Genomic DNA, 23095 nt, shown 5'->3' with positions numbered 1-23095 from the left:
CAGTGGTGAACTACCATCTAGAACAACTTGATGGAGTTGCTTCATCTTATAGGAGCTACAAGTTTCCAGATATATATTGACTTGTGATACTGAGGAAGGAGTCTTATTTAGGGATACCTCTATATTTGTATTTTTGAATTTACAGAAGTTTGAGTGTCATTGATAGCTACTCTCTCATTGCAGTGGCTGGGATGTGTTTTCCATCCACAACCTTCAGCACAGTGTAATTCCTATCTCAGAACACGGATTCCTAAATGTGGTGACAATGAGCATCATATATCATGGAAGGCTTTGTAGCATTTATTACATTCAACTTGAAGTTATAAATAAATTAGTTAAAATAATACATCAAATGATAGAGCAAATCAAACAATTTCGTTTGTGTACCGATGTGCAAAGGGAAGAGTATGAAATAACAAAGAGTGACTGAAGAATGAGTGAGAGTCTTCCACGTATAGTGTCAGGAAATCAGTTCAACACTATGGTTTACATGACTTCTTTGTGGGAATACAGAAGTGTCTGATTCCACCCCCTCTACTTTGACCTATGGCATCATCAATATGGTGGAAATGGCTATTCTAAGCGTCTATGATATCACTACATACACACGGCAACAACCACGAAAATACGTATTTATAAGACAATTACATCTCCCTCCAAAAATACAATCAAACTAATGGGACAACCGTGGAAAGTTGGGGGTTTTAAGGAGGGGACAAGCTAAATGTAACATTAAAAACACAGACACACACACCACGATCCCCAAACACACAAGATGACGAATGAAAAAAATAATTATAAAATCTACAGTAATCAGACACTTCCCTTGATGTATATACACTCCTGGAAATTGAAATAAGAACACCGTGAATTCATTGTCCCAGGAAGGGGAAACTTTATTGACACATTCCTGGGGTCAGATACATCACATGATCACACTGACAGAACCACAGGCACATAGACACAGGCAACAGAGCATGCACAATGTCGGCACTAGTACAGTGTATATCCACCTTTCGCAGCAATGCAGGCTGCTATTCTCCCATGGAGACGATCGTAGAGATGCTGGATGTAGTCCTGTGGAACGGCTTGCCATGCCATTTCCACCTGGCGCCTCAGTTGGACCAGCGTTCGTGCTGGACGTGCAGACCGCGTGAGACGACGCTTCATCCAGTCCCAAACATGCTCAATGGGGGACAGATCCGGAGATCTTGCTGGCCAGGGTAGTTGACTTACACCTTCTGGAGCACGTTGGGTGGCACGGGATACATGCGGACGTGCATTGTCCTGTTGGAACAGCAAGTTCCCTTGCTGGTCTAGGAATGGTAGAACGATGGGTTCGATGACGGTTTGGATGTACCGTGCACTATTCAGTGTCCCCTCGACGATCACCAGAGGTGTACGGCCAGTGTAGGAGATCGCTCCCCACACCATGATGCCGGGTGTTGGCCCTGTGTGCCTCGGTCGTATGCAGTCCTGATTGTGGCGCTCACCTGCACGGCGCCAAACACGCATACGACCATCATTGGCATCAAGGCAGAAGCGACTCTCATCGCTGAAGACGACACGTCTCCATTCGTCCCTCCATTCACGCCTGTCGCGACACCACTGGAGACGGGCTGCACGATGTTGGGGCGTGAGCGGAAGACGGCCTAACGGTGTGCGGGACCGTAGCCCAGCTTCATGGAGACGGTTGCGAATGGTCCTCGCCGATACCCCAGGAGCAACAGTGTCCCTAATTTGCTGGGAAGTGGCGGTGCGGTCCCCTACGGCACTGCGTAGGATCCTACGGTCTTGGCATGCATCTGTGCGTCGCTGCGGTCCGGTTCCAGGTCGACGGGCACGTGCACCTTCCGCCGACCACTGGCGACAACATCGATGTACTGTGGAGACCTCACGCCCCACGTGTTGAGCAATTCGGCGGTACGTCCACCCGGCCTCCCGCATGCCCACTATACGCCCTCGCTCAAAGTCCGTCAACTGCACATACGGTTCACGTCCACACTGTCGCGGCATGCTACCAGTGTTAAAGACTGCGATGGAGCTCCGTATGGCACGGCAAACTGGCTGACACTGACGGCGGCGGTGCACAAATGCTGCGCAGCTAGCGCCATTCGACGGCCAACACCACGGTTTCTGGTGTGTCCGCTGTGCCGTGCGTGTGATCTTTGCTTGTACAGCCCTCTCGCAGTGTTCGGAGCAAGTATGGTGGGTCTGACACACCGGTGTCAATGTGTTCTTTTTTCCATTTCCAGGAGTGTAGTTGAATGGCAGCTGATGATACTAAAACACCAACGCCTACAGCAAAAACTATGGAAATTGGAATCAGACATTTCCCTTGATCACAGCTGATGGTACCGAAACACCTACATCTACATAGAAAAATACGAATGTTGGAATCGGTCATTTCCCTTGAATATAGGTCAACTATAATTGTTGACTCGAAAAAACCAACACCTACAACTACGAAAACCAAAACCACAACACCTTGAAAATTAAAAACTCAAACATCCCTATGTAAATTAAAACACATTCAATACACAAAACATTACAACTCGAGAAAAATAGACCCAAAAAAAAAAAAAAAAAACAATTATGTACCACCAACAAATTTCAACTGGCTATTCCCTCTCCTCTCTCTCCACACACACACACACATACACACACACACACAGACGTGTGGAATCGGACGCTTCTCGCTTCTGTTGACCCAACTTTGCAAATGTGTTGTTGTATGATGGTGAAGATTTTGTCATCTTCAGTGATGAATTGACATGACACCTAAGTGGAAGTGAACACACATAATGTGTGCACAGGATGGTAAAGTTGCAGCAAGATTTCCTTAATTTACTTGTTGTTGTTTTTTTGTGTGCCATATCCTGGTAAATAGTTTATGGGCCTTTCTTTTTCAGTGAAGCGACTGTAACTTGTGTTTCTTATCTTCATGCTTTAGAATTATGGTTCTTTTCTCAATTGAATGAAGCTGAACCACATAAATTTGTGGTGTGCCGCCTCACTGGCATAACTCAGTACATGACTGGTTAAACAACGTTGTACCAGACCACTGCATTGACCGTAAGATGCCAGATGGCAGAACTTGTATTGCATATCTCCATATTCACACACAATCTGAGATCATGCGATTTTTATATTGGGGGTTTTAATGGATCATGTATATATACTTTCCTTATCAGGTTATATACCTGACTTTAGAAACAGCAATATTGCAACAATTTTTCCAGACACACTGCCCTTTAGTTTGAATATAGTAAGATCATTTGAGAGATACACAGATTAATACACACTACTATCATCTATATCTGCATGGTATGAAACATTTGGAATTGGTACTTCAGAGGCTATTAACATCTCCATTGGGCCCAAAAGAATGAGGTGCAAAGACTTGGTTCTCAGATTCAATTATCTTCAAAGAATCGGACACTAAAGTGATAAAGCTCTATAAGAACATTATCGTCAAGTGTAACAGTGGGCTGTCTGGTTGTTTAGCTGCGGGTAATGAAGAATACTGTGATACTCAGTTGGGAAAATCAGTCAAATTCTTTAAGAAAAATTCAGAGGAAAAAGCAGACAATGTGCACATGAAATTAAATTCTGTATTAAATACATCTGTAGAGCATTTTATATCCTGTTGTTACGTAAAACCAACCAAAAATGAGGAGAATGAATGGCTGACATTTGGTTTCAGTGCATCACATCTGGAAAAACTAACGCTTCTCATATTCAGAGTTCTGACGGTAATAAGTAACCAGGCTTAACTATAAATTATACCATAAAATGTGCTGTGTTATTAAAATGCCGTACAGTATACAGTATTTAATTAATAAAAGCAGTGATATTGTAGGACATTATCAAACTGTATGTACAAAATATTAGTGAGAGAAATGAGATGGGATCAGGGGTGATGAGACAGTTAAGCCAGATTTGATAGCATGTTTGGCAAGTTTTTCCTTTTTCAAAGAAAAAGGAAAAAAAGAGAGATATATTATTTTGGCCCAATAAGGCCACTGTTCAGTAGTTCTTGCATTCAGATAACAATGTGTTGTGCTTTCTGAACAGCTGCAATATGGAACAACTTCAGAAATCATTTACAAGTGTCAGGTGGCATATAATCCCTAAATGTAAATTTAGGTGCTTCATTCTGTGTTCGGAGGGATGGCTTAAAATAAGTTTAAAATATTATAAAGTAACAATAAATGAGTGATACCCCCTAATGCGGAACTTCGGCATTACAAGACAGTTGTGCCTGAAGTATTACATGTCTGAGGAACTACGTCTCTAGGAGGCAACTCAAAAACTAATGGAATTAGAAGGGAGGATCGAAAAATTCTCGGGAAATGTTGTGATTCCATTAATTTAAATGGCATGCACATTAAAAGAAAAATATAAGCCTATGCACAGCAGTAAGCAGGTTTGCTGATGCTGTATATAGATTGTATGGTCACATCTGCAGAATAGGCAACACTACATTAAAAGAAATTAAGCAGGATTTAAGTGAATGCCACAAATGAAACCCTTAGAGAACACAAAGCCTTTGGAATCCTAGTTAAAAATTACACATTCCCAGAGAAAGCTAAAAAGACTACTCAAAAACAATGGGCAGAAGAACACTAGAAACAACATACTAAATTTTAGGAGAGATTTTGGAAAGAGAAGAACAAAAGGAAGCTGTCAGACCCAGCTAGTAAGTTCAAACTGTTCATAAGAAAGAAAGAAGTGGAAGAAAGAACATTAAATACAGCATTCTGTACACATACTCTTCATGTATTTATGTTGTGTAGCAAAGACATACAACACTTTTTAACAACTGCAATATCTGCTGCAATGATTAAGCGTAGATGTTAACCATAGGGGGGAGTTTATGTGATAGTGCAGCATACATAATGGTAGCTTATGCTTCCACATCACAAGGAGCCATGTTATACAATTCTAAATGAGTAGCAGTAATTTACAGGTCCTAGTAATAAAGGGTACTAGCCAAAAGCAACTGAAATTTCACCGGTGAAATTCCCTAAGTTTTTGGGAAATAATTTACAGAAATTTTATGAATGCATTGAAAAGATTATGGCAAAAAAAAGGGTCACTAGGTTTGTAAGAGATACTCGAAGTTTTAATATCAACGAGGATAGATTACTACTCACTGTGATGATGACACTTTGAGTTGCAGACAGGCACAATGGAAAGACTGTTGCACACTGAGCTTTCAACCAAAGCCTTCTTCAGAATGAAGGAAAAACAGATACACACATGCCAGCAGGCACACCTCACACACATAGCGGCTATCTCTAGCTGCTTAGGCCAGACTTGATGTTTTCCTTATGGATAGAATATTTCATCATCTTTTGGTCATGCATCCAGCACAGCAGTACTAGGTATACACAGATAGTTTGTAGAGGTCCTTTCAAGGACAGTGAAGCTCTTATACCAAAAACTGAACTCTTAGCTGCTGTTGTGCTTTGTGCTGATTTAAATTCTGCTTAATGTATCATTGGGCAGTAGTCCTCAAGGGTCTTGTAGGGAGCAGTCTCAGCTTTTGAAACTGGAGTCACTGTTCCTTAAAATAGGTACTTAAAGTTGTAATTGAGGCAGGGGGGGGACAAATTCCAGAGCTCACACCAAGAAAAAACCCTCTAGACCTAACAGAGGTCCTCCATAGTGCCATTAGACAAGCTAACCACTTGCCTACGGAGGGAACATTATGACCAGTAATGAATGTAAATTTTTAGTGGCTCTTGTAAACATAGTCACAACGCAGGATAAAGCAAAAATACATATGGCAGTGAATGAAAGAGCAATAGGTGAGTGTAGAAAACATGGAAGAGTGGCATGTATGCATGTCAGTGATGACAGGAATGGAGGAAAGGCCTACAGGAGATCTTTATTGAGCAGGTAAAGCAGCAGCAACAGCTGAGTGCAAATAGAGAAGCAACAGCAGCAATTAAAAATTTAGTTATTACTTTTATGCTGAATAGGATATTTATTTGGAACAGTGTAATTATTTCAGTTTACTTCTGGAGGATCACTAACAAATAATTACCTAAATGAACTGCAGTTACCTTCATTAATAATAATAATTGTTGCTGTTGTTGTTGTTGTTATGGTCTTCAGTCCTCATACTGGTTTGATGCAGCTCTTGAGTACTTACTGCAACCTACATCCTTCTGAATCTGCTTAGTGTATTCATCTCTTGGTCTCCCTCTTTGATTTTTACACTCCACACTGCCCTGCAATGCCAAATTTGTATTCCCCTGATACCTCAGAACATGTCCTCCCAACCAGTCCCTCGTTCTTGTCATGTTGTGCCACCAACTACTCCTGTCCCCAATTCTATTCAGTACCTCCTCATTAGTTGTGTGATGTACCCATCTAATCTTCAGCATTCTTCTCTAGCACCACATTTCGAAAGCTTCTATTCTCTTCTTGTCCAAACTATTTATCGTCCATGTTTCACATCCATACATGGCTACACTCCATACAAATACTTTCAGAAACGACTTCCTGACACTTAAATCTATACTCGATGTTACCAAATTTCTCTTCTTAAGAAACACTTTCCTTGCTATTGCCAGTCTACATTTTATATCCTCTCTACTGCGACCATCATCAGTTATTTTGTGCCCCAAATAGGAAAACTCCTTTACTACTTTAAGTGTCTAATTTCCTAATCTAATTCCCGCAGCATCACCTGACTTAATTCAAATACATTCCATTATCCTCGTTTTGTTTTTGAAGATACTCATCTTATATACTCCTTTCAAGACACTGTCCATTCCGTTCAACGACTCTTCCAAGTCTTTTGCTGTCTCTGACAGAAGTACAATGTCAACGGCGAACCTCAAAGTTTTTATTTCTTCTCCATGGATTTTAATACCTACTCCGAACTTTTCTTTTGTTTTCTTTACTGCTTGCTCAGTATACAGATTGAATAACATCGGGGATAGGCTACAACCCTATCCCGCTCCCTTCTCAACCACTTCTTCACTTTCATGTCCCTCGACTCTTAAAGCTGCCATTTGGTTTCTCTACAAATTGCAAATAGCCTTTCACTCCCTGTATTTTACCCCTGCCACCTTCAGAATTTGAGAGTATTCTAGTCAACATTGTCAAAAACTTTCTCTAAGTCTACATATGCTAGAAATATAGGTTTGCATTTCCTTAATCTTTCTTCTAAGATAAGTCGTAAGGTCAGTATTGCCTCACGTGTTCCAACATTTCTACAGAATCCAAACTGATCTTCCTTGAGGTCAGCTTCTACCAGTTTTTCCATTCATCTGGAAAGAATTCATGTTAGTATTTTGCAGCTGTGACTTATTAAATAGATAGTTCGGTAATTTTCACACCTGTCAACACCTGCTTTCTTTGGGATTGTAATTATTGTATTCTTCATGAAATCTGAGGTTATTTCGCCTGTCTCGTACATCTTGCTCACTAGATGGTAAAGTTTTGTCAGGACTGGCTCTCCCAAGGCCGTCAGTAGTTCTAATGGAATGTTGTCTACTCCCGGGGCCTTGTTATGGCTTAGGTCTTTCAGTGCCCTGTCAAACTCTTCATGCAGTATCGTATGTCCCATTGCATCTTCATCTACATCCTCTTCCATTTCCATGTCCTCAAGTACATCACCCTTGTATAGACCCTCTATATACTCCTTCCACCTTTGTGCTTTCCCTTCTTTGCTTAGAACTGGGTTTCCGTCTGAGCTCTTGATATTCATACAAGTGGCTCTCTTTTCTCCAAAGGTCTCTCTAATTTTCCTGTAGGCAGTATCTATCTTGCCCCTAGTGAGATAAGCCTCTACATCCTAACATTTGTCCTCTGGCCATCCCTACTTAGCCATCTTGCACTTCCCTTCGATCTCATTTTTGAGACATTTGTATTCCTTTATGCCTGCTTCATTTACTGCATTTGTATATTTTATCCTTTCATCAATTAAATTCAATATTTCTTCTCTTACCCAAGGCTTTCTACTAGCCCTCATCTTTTTACCGACTTGTTCCTGTGCTGCCTTAACTTCTTTATCCCTCAGAGTTACCCATTCTTCTTCTACTGTATTTCTTTCCCCCATTCCTGTCAATTGTTCCCTGAGACTCTGTACAACCTCTGGTTTAGTTAGTTTATCCAGGTCCGATCTCCTTAAATTCCCACCTTTTTGCAGTTTCTTCAGTTGTAGTCTACGGTTCATAACCAATAGATTGTGGCCAGAGTCCACATCTGCCTCTGGAAATGTCTTACAATTTAAAGCGTGGTTCCTAAATCTCTATCTTACCACTATATAATCTATCTGATACCTTCTAGTATCTCCAGGATTCTTCCATGTATACAATGTTCTTTTACGATTCTTGAACCAAGTGTTAGTTATGATACTAATAATAACATCAGTAAGAATTGTTATTAATAATAAAGCTGCATAATACGTCAAATTTATCAAAAGATAATTTGGAGAAAACTAACAAATTATGATACAGAATTGATTTTTAGTTCTTAATTTTGGAGGCAAAATATTTAGTGTTGCCAAAGGATGCACATAAAAGTAGAAGTAACAAGACTATCGTATGAAACTTCCTGGCAGATTAAAACTGTGTGCCGGACCAAGACTCGAACTCGGGACCTTTGCCTTTTGCGGGCAAGTGCTCTACCAACTGAGCTACCCAAGCACAACTCACACCCCATCCTCACAGCTCCACTTCTGCTAGTGCTCGTCGCCTACCTTCCAAACTTTACAGAAGCTCTCCTGCGAGACAGGTACTGGCAGAAGTGGAGCTGTGAGGATGGGGCGTGAGTTGTGCTTGGGTAGCTCAGTTGGTAGAGCACTTGCCCGCGAAATGCAAAGGTCCTGAGTTCTAGTCTTGGTCCGGCACACAGTTTTAATCTGTCAGGAAGTTTTATATCAGCACTCACTCCGCTGCAGAGTGACAGTCTCATTCTGAAGACTATCCTAGTTTTCGGAACCAAGAATTTCTTCCTCAGGTTGGAGAGGATAGGCTGAGGAAGATTAAAAAGGAAGGGGGGGCTCACCAGACCTCAGGTTGAAAGAGATCCATCTGTAGTGTGATGAACGGTGTATCCCTCGTATCTTGGGGTCTGAGTGACCTGCCCTTTCTTTGTAACGTCCTTTAACCTATACTTCTCTTCTCCCTGAAGAAGGAACTATTAGTGCTGAAAGCTAAGTAGAGTGCTGTCACTTTAGATTTTATATGTATATATCAGCACCACTACAAATTTTGCCTCGTGAAGTACTGGGCAGCAGTGTTGTCTCATAGTTCATTAATATGTTAATTCCAAGTTAGTAATAACAGGAGGGTAGGGAAGCTGTTGAATTTGACCTGTTGTTATTAAACTGTCCTTACAGTCTATTAGAGAAATTTAGGAAAATATGCTTTAGGAGACTATTCTGTGTACTAATTAAAAAAAATATTTTGTAAATTCCAACAGTATTATGAAAATGATGGATTGCTTCTCACCAGATAGAGGAGATGTTGGGTTGCAGACAGGCACTATGAAAAGACGTCTATACATTTAAGTTTTCAGCCAAAAGGCCTCCTTCTGAACTAGAAAACACATGCATGTTCAAATAAGCCCAAGTACACACAGATGACTCTCTGTGGCCAGACTGCAGCCAGAGACAGGTGTGTGAGTTGCGCTTGTGTAATTGTGTGTGTTTTCTGCTTCAGATGAAGGCCTTTTGGCTGAAAGCTTAAATGTACAGTAGTCTTTTTGTTGTGCCAGCCTGCAACTCAGTGTCTCCTGTATATGGTGAGTAGCAAATCTGTCCTTTTAAATAATAATGTTGTTATTCCAGACTTGACTTTCCATTATTTAATTTCTCCGGAATTCCATTAATTTTACTATCAGTAACAGTCAGCTCAACTGTAAATAGCATACAGAGAATAAATTTCCCCGAAGAAATGCTTTCAACTTCGGTTCGAGAATATGTAGCTCTCTCTCCCTCCCTCCCTCCCTCCCTTTTTGCCCCTCCAAAAATATGTTGAAAATGCATGCTGCAGGGTAAAACACTCTAATTTGGATGCTAGAGAATGACAAAGTTTCCCCATAAGTACAAATTTTGTTTCCTATGTACTCTGATATGTGCATCTATTCCTTTGAAAAAGTTGTGTGTTGTTAACAGCAGAGAGTAAATATACTGCAGTTTTCAGTAAATGTACTGTAGTTACCAAATGACTCCCCAGCATTTTAAGTACAGTAGTGATCAACATAAATTAATATTACAAATTATCCACAGGGCATAGTTTTGTACTAAAAATATCCTTTATGCCGTGTGGTTTGAGGTGCCATATCACAGATTGCGACCCCCGCCCCCCTGCCGGAGGTTCAGACCCTCCCTTGGGCATGGGTGTGTGTGTGTGTTGTTCTTAACAGAAGTTAGTTTAAGTAGTGTGTAAGTCTAGAGACAGATGACCTCGGCAGTTTGGTCCCTTAGGAATTCACACACACACTATCCTTTTTGATTAAACTTATTCCCCAAAAGATTATCCATTATGATACCAAGGATTGAAATTGTTTAAAGTGAATCAGCCTAAGTTAGTGCCAATGAAGGTGGATGATATCCTGACTGTGGATATGCTAATACTCTTTGGCAGGTCGAGAATACATGCCTTCCATCGGTGTTTCCATCCTCTGTATTTGTTACCAATACGTTTCCTCTGGTTTATCAGTTCAACATATATTCACAAAACTTTTATTTTCTCCATATTTTCTTCTTGTTCTTGTCTGCTAACTTCACTGTGTGTCATGTGAACAAGTTATACATAATTTTCTTGTTTTGTTTTCAGTCTATCAAGGAAGAGGAAGAAAAGAATAAACAACAGGGAAAGATCATGGATGGAAAGGTAAATTTTCGATCGAGTGAACTAATAACAATAGAAATTTATTTTCCTATAACTTGTCTTAATATAATTTTGTGTGTGTGTGTGTGTGTGTGTGTGTGTGTGTGTGTGCGCGCGCCTGCATGTCATAGCAGCTGAGAAAACAGTAAATGTGGTGCATTTGAGAGAGAATTCTTACATCATTTATGTTCTGTCTTTAATGTATAGCAAATTTGTGTGTGGTTTAATAGTTAACTATTTTTGCTACTGTGTGATTTGTTCATAGCAGACTTTATTATTCACCTTACTGTAGCCTGCAGCTAATGTTACTGAGTTTATGATGACTAATTAATATTGTTATGCCTATAGAAAGCTCTTCATCCAATAGTGTAGATAAACATATTTACCTGAGTATTATAAGAGTCTCGTGGAGAAAATTTTATTTTTAACATATTCTGACTAATGAAAATTACAAACTTTTATAGATGTGAAGTAGCTGCCAAAATAGGTAACCTTATATCTATTCTAAACATATGCCATTTATTGATTATCTGCATTTGATAATGCATGGAGAAATAAAGTAAACAAAAAAGAAACAGTTTATGTTAATTTGTAGCTCCACTGCCTTTTTTTATTACTATTTAAGCCAGTTGTCTGTAATAATAATAATAATAATAATAATAATAATAATAATAATAGAAAAATGTGAAGTTATTGATAATAAAAATAATAATAATTACTGATATCATTATCTAGTGCGATTCTTGGAGCTAGTGTGTGATATTGGACACTGTCCTGAAATCTTTGTTGTTGTGACAGACTGATCTGTAGTGTGGTCCAAGATAAAGAAGGTTTTAGTTGGACAGTGATATTCAGTTATGAATTGATGAAGCCGGTGAAATGTAAATATGAAGTAATTGTTGTGGTATCAGACCGACCTAGCGTGACTTAATATTTGCACGTGCACCATATTTAAATGCACTTTGCCATATTTAACATTCTTTCCGTCATAAAAAGTAAAACTGCAGTATAAGTATAGAAAATATTCATTAGATAATGGGCAAGTCTCTGACATGTATTTTAATGTGTATTACACATATAAATAAGTTACAAAAAACTTGGTGGTGTCTGCTGTGTAACTTTTGTCAGTATTAAGCTGTTTCTTCTGTATATTTCACGATTATTTTTTAGGTATTAGCTGGTGTGGGATCTTGTAGCAGAGCTGCAGTTGCTGTGAGTGAAACAAGCAACAATAAATTTTGTAATAATGGTTGTCACAAGCATTCAACTGGTTCTTCTGAGTATGTGGTGATTTCTGAGGTTGCATTTATAATGGGAACTGAGAATACAGTTGTTGTTTTTTTTTTTCTGAATGCATAGTGGATGTCACATCTATGTTGATGTGAGAATGAAACAATATTCGTTTGTCTTTTGTTTCCAAACAAGGTGTCTGCACACTGTTCTCATTGGTTGTGTAGAACTGGTGGGTGGCATACTCCTTTTCCTTCCGTCATGCCTCACGGTGAGGATCATTGTTTAGTATCTGTCCAATTTTAAAGCCAGTTGAATTGAGACTGCAAATTGATTCAGGCAAACTGCACTTAAAATGTGGTAGACGTCCATCAAAAACTGAGGTATGTGGCATACATACCCGTGGTTGGCAGCAGAACAAAATTTGCTGTCTGCTCCCCATTCCCCTCCTCAAATTTGTCCTAGTTCTCAACCAAGGTGGTGTCACTCTTTCCCCTCCAACCCTTCCACATTCATCAAAATACCGGTAAATCAGCATGTGACGTCAACTGCCAAAGCTTCATCTGTAAATGAAGACAACCCTTATATTAATTTATTCTGCAATGTAAAAATGTTGACCTTGGCAGCAATAGCTCAATCTGAAAATGTAAGACAAACTTGTATTTTTCAAATGATGAATTTGGGAAAAAAACTCTTCTTGTAATCGGGTAAATATTGTATTTGCTACCATTTCATCAACACAAGACTCTGACATGTGCAAAAAATTGTCACTTTCCATTGGTTTTGAAAGAAATGAGAACAACTCTATTTTGTTAGATTCCTTTATTTGTGATTGGCTGGTTACCACAGTAGTTACGCTTTGTGAATTTTCTTTTCAATACTAGTTGGCCAAGCACATATTAGTTCTTTTTCATACAAAATTTTCTTGAGTGGCAGTGCTTACAGAAAAAGGTTTTCTGTTGGTGTGTTTCATCCTTCTGGATATTAAGTAATTATATCAGTTCTTGTAACTTTAGAAAAGGATGCAAAACTTTACTGTACAGCCTACAAGTGGTTGTGCTCTCTCAGCAAACTATTAAACTAAAAGCACAACTGTTCCTTGAGTATCAATAGACATTTCAACATGTTAGTGAGGAAACTGCAGTTGAACAAGAGATTTTGCACCACTTCACAATGTTCCCTGTTAGTACTGTACAGTATCACTTTCACTGAAGTACTTTGCAGGAGCTCTGCATTTAAAGTCACTTGAAAAGTCATGTAATATGCATTATTGGATTGTATATTTAAAAATAATGCATGTGTTTATGAACTTGTGTGCACATGTAGCTTGTTTGAATTAAAATAGTTTATATTGTTTGAAATCCTTGGGATATATAGTTTACACAATTTCTGTGTTTTTCATCATGTAAGAAGGAAATAGTAATTGTTAATGGATGTGCACAGAGTGGATTATTTTTGCAAAGGCAGCAGATCGATTTCTGTGGGCATCACTGTGAAAACCTGGAGCTGCAAGGTGCTCAATGGAAGTTGCATGATGTCTGCCATGATGATGGAAGCGAAGTTGATTTCATGGCACAGGCGATGTTATACGGCAAGGACCTGTGGTGGGCAGAGCTCATTCCACAGGTCACGTTATGTGGTATTTGACCTCATGGGCTCGTGCCGGATGCATACACAGAAGGGAGAGGCCCCGACAGTGACATGAGATACAATATGTCAGGAGGGTGTGGTGATGGTTGGGTGTAAAGCTACACTCTGCCAGATTTCAGCTTTCAATCAGGATGGCCCTACAAAGTTGCTAGAAAACCGCAGAGAGTTTTATCAGTGATGGTAGACAGCATTTCCTTATGACCGATGGCCACCACTTAGTCATTCTTTGATGCAAATGCATCGGCCAAAGGTTTGAACTGAAGTATGTCAAGGATGGTGGAATGAAAGAGTGCTTCAACAGTTTGCGTTTGAGTCATTTTGCTATTTCATGAATCATAAATTCATAGCTCTGAAAAGAGACTGCTCAAAAACATTGTTGCCTTTGGGCTCAACTATCACCCAAAAAACTGTATGAAACACTTGGTTGTATTTGCATTATTTCCTTTCGAGAGTGATCAGGTTCCTGCAATACATGGTTTCTCATTTTTGAATCACAAGTAAATGCACTATAACATCTCTGAGTAGTGTGTCTGCATAGCTCTGCCCATACGGGGCATTTCAAATTGCAATTCCTGTGGAATCTATGTAGTGTAGTTGGCAGCTCAGTCTTTGTAATATTGATTACGGCACTTTTACGCTGTCTCAGAATTCTTACGTGGCTGCAATGATATGAGCTCCCCCTCACCCCCGCTAGGTTCTTTTTGTTGGCTTCAGTTTGTGGACCTACACATATAATAAAATTGTATCTGCCTGGTGTCTGTACGTAGGAGATACTTAAGAAAACTTTATATGAGGGATCTTTATTCCAGCAGTAAAGCCACAACAGTTATTTTTAGATTTTTGTCTGTCTGTATGTGCATCATGCGAGAACAACTTGGATGTGGTTTTCACAGTTGTATTGTTGGACGTCTAACTTAAAATCTGGTACATGTTTCATATTGATACACCGCCTAGGAGCCGAGTTATCTATGCATATAGTGTTTTCCTAACTGTGTCATTATGGGGAAGTTGAAATCCGAAACTGCTTAGGAACCTTTAGGTGCTTTTTTGTGAAAACAATTTTGCCATACTCACATTTTTGGTCATGAGTGAATTGTATTCAAAGAAAAAAATCTGGACAGCAGAAGTTTTATAAAGCCAAACTAAATAAACCAGGATGAAAATAATAGAATCCATAAAAAGCAGTATTTTGGAACATTTTATCATCAAATAGTAATGTTAGCAGTTTATTTCCGTTATCCATAGACTTTCTTGAATTCATTCTTGAATTTGTGTAACTATTATCATTGATAAGTTTGTTGTGTTGGCACTACTATTATTGTTGATAAGTTTGTTGAATTTACATTAAAAAACTATTATTTTTTGTAAGTTTGTTGAGTTGACTAAAAATCACTTTTGTACATTTCTTCAGAGGCATTCATTGTGACTTATCAATATAAGTGAAGTGATTCTAATTGTTGTGATTTCATATTAGTGCCTTCATTCATTTAACTACTTTTTGAACTCATTCTTTAGCTGGTGTAACCATTTTCATTAAGTTTGTTAAGTAGGAATAATGTCTTCTCGAAAATGCTCAAACTTTGCTTTTGTTCCTGCTCAAGTCAAACGAACACTGTTGAGAAGATTAATAGAAAGTGAACTGGAGTGTGAAGAGCATCCTAGAATTGCATCGTCTCAATCTCAAGAGACTTCTTGTCTCTTGAGACTCACTAAGAAAGAGAAGCACATTTATCTACTGACCATAGCCATCATGAAATTTCGCGGCTGTTGGATAGAGACAGATGAGCAGCACAAGATTCATTTTTCTGCCTAATGTTGTCACCGTGACAATTCACAGCTTTTGGAGGTAGATGAGCAGTGCAAGCTTCGTTTGTCTGCTGTTCGGAGCTGCTACTGTGACAGACAGGAGACAACTGTCCATCACTTGTAACAAGAAAGGAGTTGATTACAAAGTGCAACAAGCACAATCTAGTGAGACCAAAATGATTTAGTTACAGGGAGACCAGCTGCTCCTTGCTGTTCTTAGGCTGTCAGTCATTGATGATGATGAATCAGTGTTATGTGATCCTGAGGAGCTGCCATGGCTATAAGAAGTAAAGTGCATTATACTACAATTCAGTAATAAAATTTGTTGATTGTATTCAGCTGGGATCAATGAACGAAATATGCACTTATTGCCGCACTTTGAAGTGGCACGTAGAACCCAAGGGAATGCGTTGTTCGTCTGGCAAAGTTTTCTGAGAAAAAATATAAGACCCACCAGAGGTACTGAAAGAGTTAGTAAATGTATAGAATCTGCTGTCAAAACATGTTTTGGAGAATTCACGGTACAACAACAGCGCTTTCCAAGTGACTTCTTTTGGAGCGAAGCGGATCAGTGAAGGAGTGTTTATGTGTACTACTAAGGTACAGAACCAAGTGTTCTATTTGAATGGCTCTTTGTCACCAGTTAATGTCCCAGGGTTTTTACAGATTTATTTTGTAGCTAATTACCAAGACCAGGAAGTTAGATATTTGTAATTTAAACTCAGATTTAGTAAGAAGCCTGCAAAGTATACTACACAGTGTGAACCCTTATGTCAACAGCTTTGAAGCAGCATTGCAATCAGTTCTAAATGAGGAGTGCAATAATTGCAAGTTTCTGCTTGGAGATGAGAAAAGACAAAGAGGGTCTCACCTGGGTCGTTATATGCACCAACTACAAATGAAGTCGCTGCCCGTTAGTCAACCAGGGAAGTGATAGAGACATTGTGTTATTTACTTGCAATGATTGTCTTTAGCATATCAGTGAAACAAATCAGGCTTATGATTTGTTACGATATCCATTAATATTTGTGGAGGTGAAGACTGCTATAAATTTGCTGTGTATAGTGTAAATAAATGGAAATAGAGCATAAATTACTAGATATGACTTAGGAAATCTGGCTGAAGAATCTACAAAAGAAAACTTAATCAAAGAAATGGAAAGCAACCTAAAGGCTGTCCAACAGGGAACAAGATGTCAAAAGCAGATGGAGACACCTGAAGAACAGTATTCAGGAAGCATCTTCCAAAGTTATAGGGAAAAAGAAAATGACCTAACAAAATTTGGTTTAACAAATAGTGCCAAGAAAAAGTTCTGGATAGAAGAAATGCAAGAAAAGTGTGGATTACAGAAATGAACAATATGACACTGAAGGAAAGATATTACAAAATCCGCCAGGAAACATAGTGAACGCTAAGACAAGAGAAAAGGGAATACTGCAACAATATGATAAAAGAAGCACAGGATGATTTCAAGCACCACAGAGCAAGGCAGATGTACCAAAATATTAAAAAATCTTTGGGTAAATTTACTAAAAGAGAACAGTTTATAAAGGATCAGCATGGAAAAGTAGTGACAAACAAGAGTGATGTACTTTTCACAATTACTCAACTGCAATGATCCACAGTCTTACTTTAAATTTGAAGAACCTGATACAGTCGATGTACAAGTTGCCACCCCATCCGTAAATTAAGTAAACAAGCCATAAAGAAATTAAAGAATAACATGGCTTGTGGTGAAGACCAGATATATGCTGAGTTATTAAAGAATGGAGGATCACAACTGGAGGAACCTCTAATGGAAACAATTTGGAAGACAGAAACTATACCTGCAGACTGGAAAACTGCAATTATATGCCCCATATTTAAGAAGAATGATCCCCTTGTGTGTGACAACTATAAAGGAATTGCTTTACTGGATGCTACTTATAAAATCCTATCGACATGCTTGTTAAACAGACTGATCCCAATTACTAAAGAATTAATTAGTGGCTACCAATGTGGTTTCCACAGGAATTGATCCCCATTAGATCATCTTTTCACTCTAAGACAGATACCTGAAAAGGCAGGGAATTCAGTGTAGATGTACACATATTATTTGTAGATTTGAAAAAGGCGTATGGTAGCGTACACCAACAGACACTTCTAAATATAATGAGGGAATATGAAGTACTATCAAAGCTAATCAGATTAATTGAAATCTGTACAAATGAAACTTTCTCGTATCAAGACATCTGTAGTAGAATCAGAAAATTTTAGGGTGTTCACTGTACTGAGACAAGGAGAGGCCATTTCACCTATTTTATTTAACCTCGTCTTAGAGATAATCAATAGAGAATTTAATAAAACTAATCCATGAGGGATCCAAATGCAGGAGATGAACATTACTAGACTTCTGTACTTGCCTAGTTCCATAACAGTATTAATCAAAAGATGCAAAATTATTACAAAATTGCTGAGAAACCAGTATTACATATTACTGAAGAAAAGACAGAATATCTGATCATAAGTAAGAAAAACCAAAGTGATGCACCTTTGGCTGTAGATGGATTCACTTTCAAAACAGTTGACTGCTTCAAGTACTTAGGAAATCCATTTAGTAACAATAATGTAATGGATATAGAAGTAGATGCCCGTCTAGCAACAGCGAACAAAACATTCTTTAGTTTTATCAAAATCTTACAGAAAAGATCACTTAGTACTTAGCACAAAATCCGCTTGTATCACTCGACCATTATACCAGTAACGTTAGACGGATGTGAAGCATTAATATTTAGAAAGAAAGATGAAGAAAAACTGTTAATATTTGAAAGAAAAATACTAAGAAAAATTTTTGGTCCAGTATATCATGAAGATAACATGGAATGGAGGATAAGAAAAAATGAAGAAATAAGAAAGCGTACAAACACTGTAACATCATAGATGTGCTAAAGAAGAGAAGGTTGAACTGGGCAGGCCATATAGCAACAATGACAGAAAACAGACTACCTAAAATAGCATTTGGAAGAACAATACATGAAACGAGAGGAAGACCTAGAAGTAGGTGGAAAGATAACATCCAGAAGGACACAACTAGAATGAACACAAACACTGAATGGACAAACAGTGCACTCAACATAAGGAAATGGAAGAGGCTTGTAGAGCAGGCATATGATCGATAAGACCTTTGTCACTTGTAAATATATAATAAAGTTTATCCTCAAATGGGTGCTCCAAATTTTAACAAAAAAGCTTCTGCAATGCACCTGTGCAGTTCTTTTAATCCAGTTGTGAGAGGACGAACATATCTACTTACAGCGATTTCAAGGTGTTTTTGACCAATTTTTAGTTAACATATATGTAGAAATTGAAACTAAACAGTTTTGCATCCTTCCTCATTCGTCAGAGACAATTAAACACAGAAAATTACATCAACGTTAGAGACACTTTACAGAAAATTCTGATGCTGAAGACTTGAGTTGGATGATGATTCTCCCTTTCACATTTATTGGTGGTCCCAGGTATATTTACGGGCTTAGTCAGGGTGTGTTTGCATATTTTAGAAAATATGGTGATGCAGATTTGTTTATTACTATAATCACCAGTCGAAAGTGGCCGGAAATGGAGAACAACTTGCTTGTCAGCCAGGTCTCCTTCAACAAGTGCAACTTGATTTCTAGAGTATTTCATTTAAAACAAAAATGCATGATGGACCTTCTTATAAAAGAAAACGCACTTGGAGCATATAGAGCTGTAGGTATTCAATAGAGTGGCAAAAGTGTGTTTGCCTCATATGCACAACCTTTTGTGGCTCGAAAAGAAGATTAGGCTCAACAACATTGATCGAGTTATTAGCACCGAAATATCAAATCGTGACACAGATCCCATTCTGCCCAGGATTGTCAAAACCAACATGATTCATGGTCCATGTGGCTCATTAAATACTAGTTTACGTTGCATGAAAGAAGGTCGTTGCACGAGGAGGCTCCCAAAAAACTTTGTTAACAAAAGTGTTATTGGTGAAAACAGGTATCCATCAAATCGCTGCTGGGCGTCTCAAATGGTGGTTTCACAGTTGAAGTTATTATGCACGTTGGTTGTGTTGCAGTAGACAGTTGGTGGGTAGTACAATGCTCATCAGTTCTTTCATGTGCATTTGAAGCTCACTTGAATGTCGAATACTTTGCTAGCAGAGAGTCACATGAGTAAGGGAAATGACCAGGTAATATTTGGTTTTCAGAGTGCATATCGTGACAAGGTGACCAAATATTAATAAGGGTACTATTTTACTACATTGGAAGTAGTGTGATGTATACTGGGTTTCCCTATTCACGAATGACACCCTACCAATATGCACTTATATGTTTATTTAGAAAATGGTTTATGAGTCTATTTCAGTCTTGAAAACGTTCAGGAACATATAGAAAATCCTCACCATACCACACTCTTAGCTTATTTCAATCTCTGTAAGGAATATAGTTTTCTTCAAACTTGTATGTATAATGATGTACTATCCTACTACACTTATGACAAGCAAAGTGATATTTTCAGTAGGTGCTGATGCAGTCAACCAATGGCAGGGTTTCCACGCGTTTATCAGCAGTCGCATTAGGTAGAGTGTGCACTGTTCATCCAAGTAACAGTGAATGCTATTACTTGTGCCTTTTGCTGCACTCAGTCCTCTGAGCCACATCTTTTACATTTCTGAGACCTGTAAAGGGGATGAACATTCAACGATTCATGCGGCTTGCAGTGCACAACGTCTGCTAGATGATGACTGAAAGTGGGATGAAATGCTCGAAAATGCCATAATTGGTGAAAGTCCTAGTTGATTGTGCCAATTTGTTTGCAGTTGTTTTCTTTTTGCATTTAGGCTTGCTTATTGAATACAGTAGAATCTGATGAGAGTGTCACCAATCGTTGCCTTTGTTTGCTTCAAGATATTGTTATTTCCATTGGTGACAATCCTTTGAGTCATTACGGTCTTCCAGAACCGCAAGAAACTGCTGATGGTCCACGAGTTAGTCTCGATTATGCTTCAGAGACAAATTATAGTTCTACTGTGATCGTGAATAATAAAGTTGGGATCCTTTTTGATTTGCAAAAGTCAGTATATGACAAAGTATTATGGAGTGTTAATCAACAGCAGAGTGAAACCTTTTTCATTAACACCCCTCGTAGTACAGGCAAAATCCTTCTCCAGTGAATTGTTACTAGCTGAAATCAGAAGGCAAGGGAGGATACCATCAGTGGTTGCGTCTTCTGGAATTGCTGCTACATTACTGCCTCAAGGGAAAACTGTGCACACTATGTTCAAGATACTTTTGGACCTAGGCATAAATGAAACCCCAGCATGTGCAGTATCACAAAATAGCACCAAGGCAAAAATCCTTGGAGTGTGTAGTCTAACTGTTCGGAATGAATGCACCATGGCATACAAAAAGGCTGTGGAAACAGTCATTCGCACTCTGCAAGACATCCAATCAAACAATCACATTGTGGGAAGCATCATTGTTTTATTTCATGGTGATTTCCGCCAGGCTCTACCTATTATAACTCAGGGAACTAGAGCAGATGAGGTGAGCGCATGTCTCAAATGCTTCATGCAGTGGCCTCGGGTACAGAAAACGAGTCTTATGTGGAACATGAGGGCTCAGGTGGGTGGCAGTCCCCATGTGCAAGAATTCTTGAATGTTTTATTGGTGACGATATGTTGCTCGAATTGAATGGTTTAGTGAATCTGTCAGAGAGCTTTGTCTAATTGTTCCTTCTGTGAGGGAACTTATTTCTTTTGTTTGTGGAGATCTATCCCACATAATGCATCATTAGAATTCTTGGTTTTATGAACGAGCAATACTGACACTCAAAAAGATCAAGTGTCTTCTATAAACCATAGCATTTTGGAAAAGAATTGATTGGAATGAGGTGTTATATCAGTCCATAAACAAATTTCGGGATGGGAACAATGCTACCACTTATATGATTGGGTTTCTTAACTCCCATTTCTGCATCCAGAGTTCCCATGTATAACATCACTTTGAAAGTGGGTATTCCGATTATGCTGCTTCAGAAGTTAACCCCTCCAAAGCTGTGTGATGGAACTTGCCCTAAACTTGTTTTGCTTCATAATAATGTTATAGAGGCTTAAGTTTTCATGGGCTGTAGAGCTGGTGAAGTAGTTGTCATACCCCACATCCCCAACAATTTCACTTTCTGTTTCAGACACATGCAGTTTCCTGTAAGCATATGTGTCACTGTGACCATCTACAACTTCCAAGAACAGGTGTTTCGAACACCAGTCTTGACCTTATGATGAACTGTTTCTCACATGGGCAACTCTACTTAGCTTGCTTGTGGGTCACTAGCTCAGTTAATTTGTTTATAATGGCTCCTGTGAGCAAAACATCAAATGTTGTATGTAAAGAAATACTTTAATTTTTGTAATTTCTTTAAATACACTAGGTTGTTCCCCCAATCCAGTTCTATTGGTATTTCGTGCTTCAAATATCTGTATTTGCGCTTACAATCACACAAATTCTTTACTGTTATGCTCTTTTGTCAGCTTCCTCTTCATTTTACTCACAGATAATAAGCTTCAGCATTTTTTGAAATTCATACAGATGTGAGATCCATGCACACGAAGTCACATGCAAAAGCTAGTTGAATGATAAAATTTCGGGATTTCCAGACAGGATGATGTCCTTTTCTCCTTCCATATCAGAAATTTGACAGTCTTCAGCTTTAAGCATCCAAATATTAATGTTGCTTGTTAAGGGTGGATAAGTCTTATACAATGTTTGGCTTTAAGCATCCAAATCTTCATGTTGTTTGTGAAATGGTGGATAAGCCGTACACAGGGGTGAAGCAGGAGATGTTTCGGCTACATTTGCTAATGCCTGCACTGCTTGTAGTATCGCTGTATGCAGTTGTAAGTGTTCCATACTCTTACCTAATTATAAAAGTTTTCAATATCTGATGTACATGCATTACAATTCCTTCTTATCGCTGCTTTTGTAAAAGCGAGTTACGCAAGAGCTAGTGGGAACTCACTGTGGTTTATTTTCAACAAAAGATATATATGAGATGTTCACTGGGAACAGTGCAAAGTAACTTAAGTCCATATTCTAAAGCATTGTCTAGTCCACACCATATTGAAGTTCTTTGTGTTATATCAATAATAGTATATTTAAAATAATAACGGATTGAGAAGTTCTATTACATATAATGTTTGTGGCAGAATCTATAAATTATAATCTTTCAGCAGGCTGCTCTGCCAGATAAAGAAATTAACTTTTCTGTCATGAGGGCCCTATAGGGATAGAAGGAACAAGGAAATGAGAATTAGTTTGTCATTTATTTCACATTAGAAATTGAAAATGTTGTATTGATATAATGTTTTACAGTTTTATAATAGAATGTTTTACAGTTTTATAATAGAATGTCTCATAAACAAATCTAACATAATCCATGTGACGAGTCAAGGAGATTGCTTCTGTAGTAGTCAGTCAGTCACTTCAATAAACGACAACCATTCATTCATAGTAATTTAATAAAGAATGAACACATCATTGTAG

The 23095-nt window shown here is 38.5% G+C and overlaps 1 protein-coding gene across 3 annotated transcripts in view; it reads left to right on the top strand.

Annotated features, from left to right (window-relative positions):
* The window catches only part of LOC126365812 (arginine--tRNA ligase, cytoplasmic), a 141410-nt gene that overhangs the window by 5230 nt on the left and 113085 nt on the right, over positions 1 to 23095 (top strand). For all 3 annotated transcript variants that reach the window (XM_050008403.1, XM_050008402.1, XM_050008404.1), the window contains one exon: positions 10806 to 10862. In XM_050008403.1, the coding sequence (XP_049864360.1) occupies positions 10806 to 10862 (57 nt within the window). The remainder of the gene's footprint in view (positions 1 to 10805; positions 10863 to 23095) is intronic.

This window comes from Schistocerca gregaria, chromosome 4, assembly GCF_023897955.1.
Source record: "Schistocerca gregaria isolate iqSchGreg1 chromosome 4, iqSchGreg1.2, whole genome shotgun sequence".
Taxonomy (NCBI): domain Eukaryota; kingdom Metazoa; phylum Arthropoda; class Insecta; order Orthoptera; family Acrididae; genus Schistocerca; species Schistocerca gregaria.
Note: the sequence above shows the minus strand (reverse complement) of the source record. Positions and strands in the feature narration are given on the sequence as shown.